The 927-nt window shown below is 49.3% G+C and overlaps 1 protein-coding gene across 1 annotated transcript; it reads left to right on the forward strand.

The window, feature by feature from the left end:
- Positions 1 to 68: 68 nt before the first annotated feature.
- LOC104518931 (complement C1q tumor necrosis factor-related protein 1) lies at positions 69 to 675 on the forward strand (the record flags this gene model as incomplete). The annotated part of the gene is made up of 1 exon (XM_010176582.1): positions 69 to 675. A coding segment is annotated over one exon (607 nt), but the record flags the coding sequence as incomplete, so codon positions are not given.
- Between the last annotated feature and the right edge of the window lie 252 nt (positions 676 to 927).

Consider the following 927-nt stretch of genomic DNA (forward strand, 5'->3'; position numbering starts at 1 on the left):
CCAATGCTTCCAGATATCTGTGCTGGGAAACATGTTTTAGCAGCTGCTTTGCTGGTTGTCTCCAGCAGAGTGGAGCTTGGGTTTCACGTGCTTAAGTTTGACAAGGTTTTTTCCTTTCTCCTTGCAGGTGAGAAGGGTGAAATGGGAGAGAAAGGTTATCCTGGAGCAGTTGGGAAGGAAGGAGAAAGAGGGCTACGTGGCCTGAATGGACGGAAGGGGCAGAAAGGCCAGCCTGGCCCACAAGGCCATTCCTGCAAGCAGGTCTATGCTGCTTTCTCAGTGGGTCGGAGAAAACCCCTTCATAGCTCGGACTACTTCCAACAGGTCATTTTTGACACTGAATTTGTGAACCTCTACAAGCACTTCAACATGTTCTCGGGGAAGTTCTTCTGCTATGTGGCAGGAATCTACTACTTCAGCCTCAACGTCCACACTTGGAACTTCAAGGAGACCTACCTGCACTTGATGAAGAATGAGAAAGAGGTGGCCATCCTCTACGCCCAGCCCAGTGATCGGAGCATCATGCAGAGCCAGAGCCTGATGCTGGACCTGCAGGAAGGAGAGGAGGTCTGGGTGAGGATGTTCAAACGGGAACGAGAAAATGCCATCTACAGTGAGGAGTCTGATGTTTACATCATCTTCAATGGCCACTTAATCAAGCCAGCCATAGAGTAGCCATTCATCAGCTTTAGGCTCAAAGCTTTGGTAGATACATTAGTGTCTCCCCTTTTAGAAATGCATATGTCTAGTTCTACTTGGAAGGATTAGAGGCCTCCTAGCCTGCTGAGCAGGTTGTCTGTCCATGCCAAGGGTACCTGTGTGGATGGAGGTGACTGTTTCAAGGTGATGCAAGCTACACTAGAAGGTTTCAGCCCTTATGTGCCCTGAAGATCCACGTTGGATGAGGCTTTGACCAACTTGGTCTAG

This window comes from Antrostomus carolinensis, unplaced genomic scaffold (genome assembly GCF_000700745.2).
Source record: "Antrostomus carolinensis isolate BGI_N321 unplaced genomic scaffold, ASM70074v2 C13069120, whole genome shotgun sequence".
In the NCBI taxonomy this organism is placed as follows: Eukaryota; Metazoa; Chordata; class Aves; order Caprimulgiformes; family Caprimulgidae; genus Antrostomus; species Antrostomus carolinensis.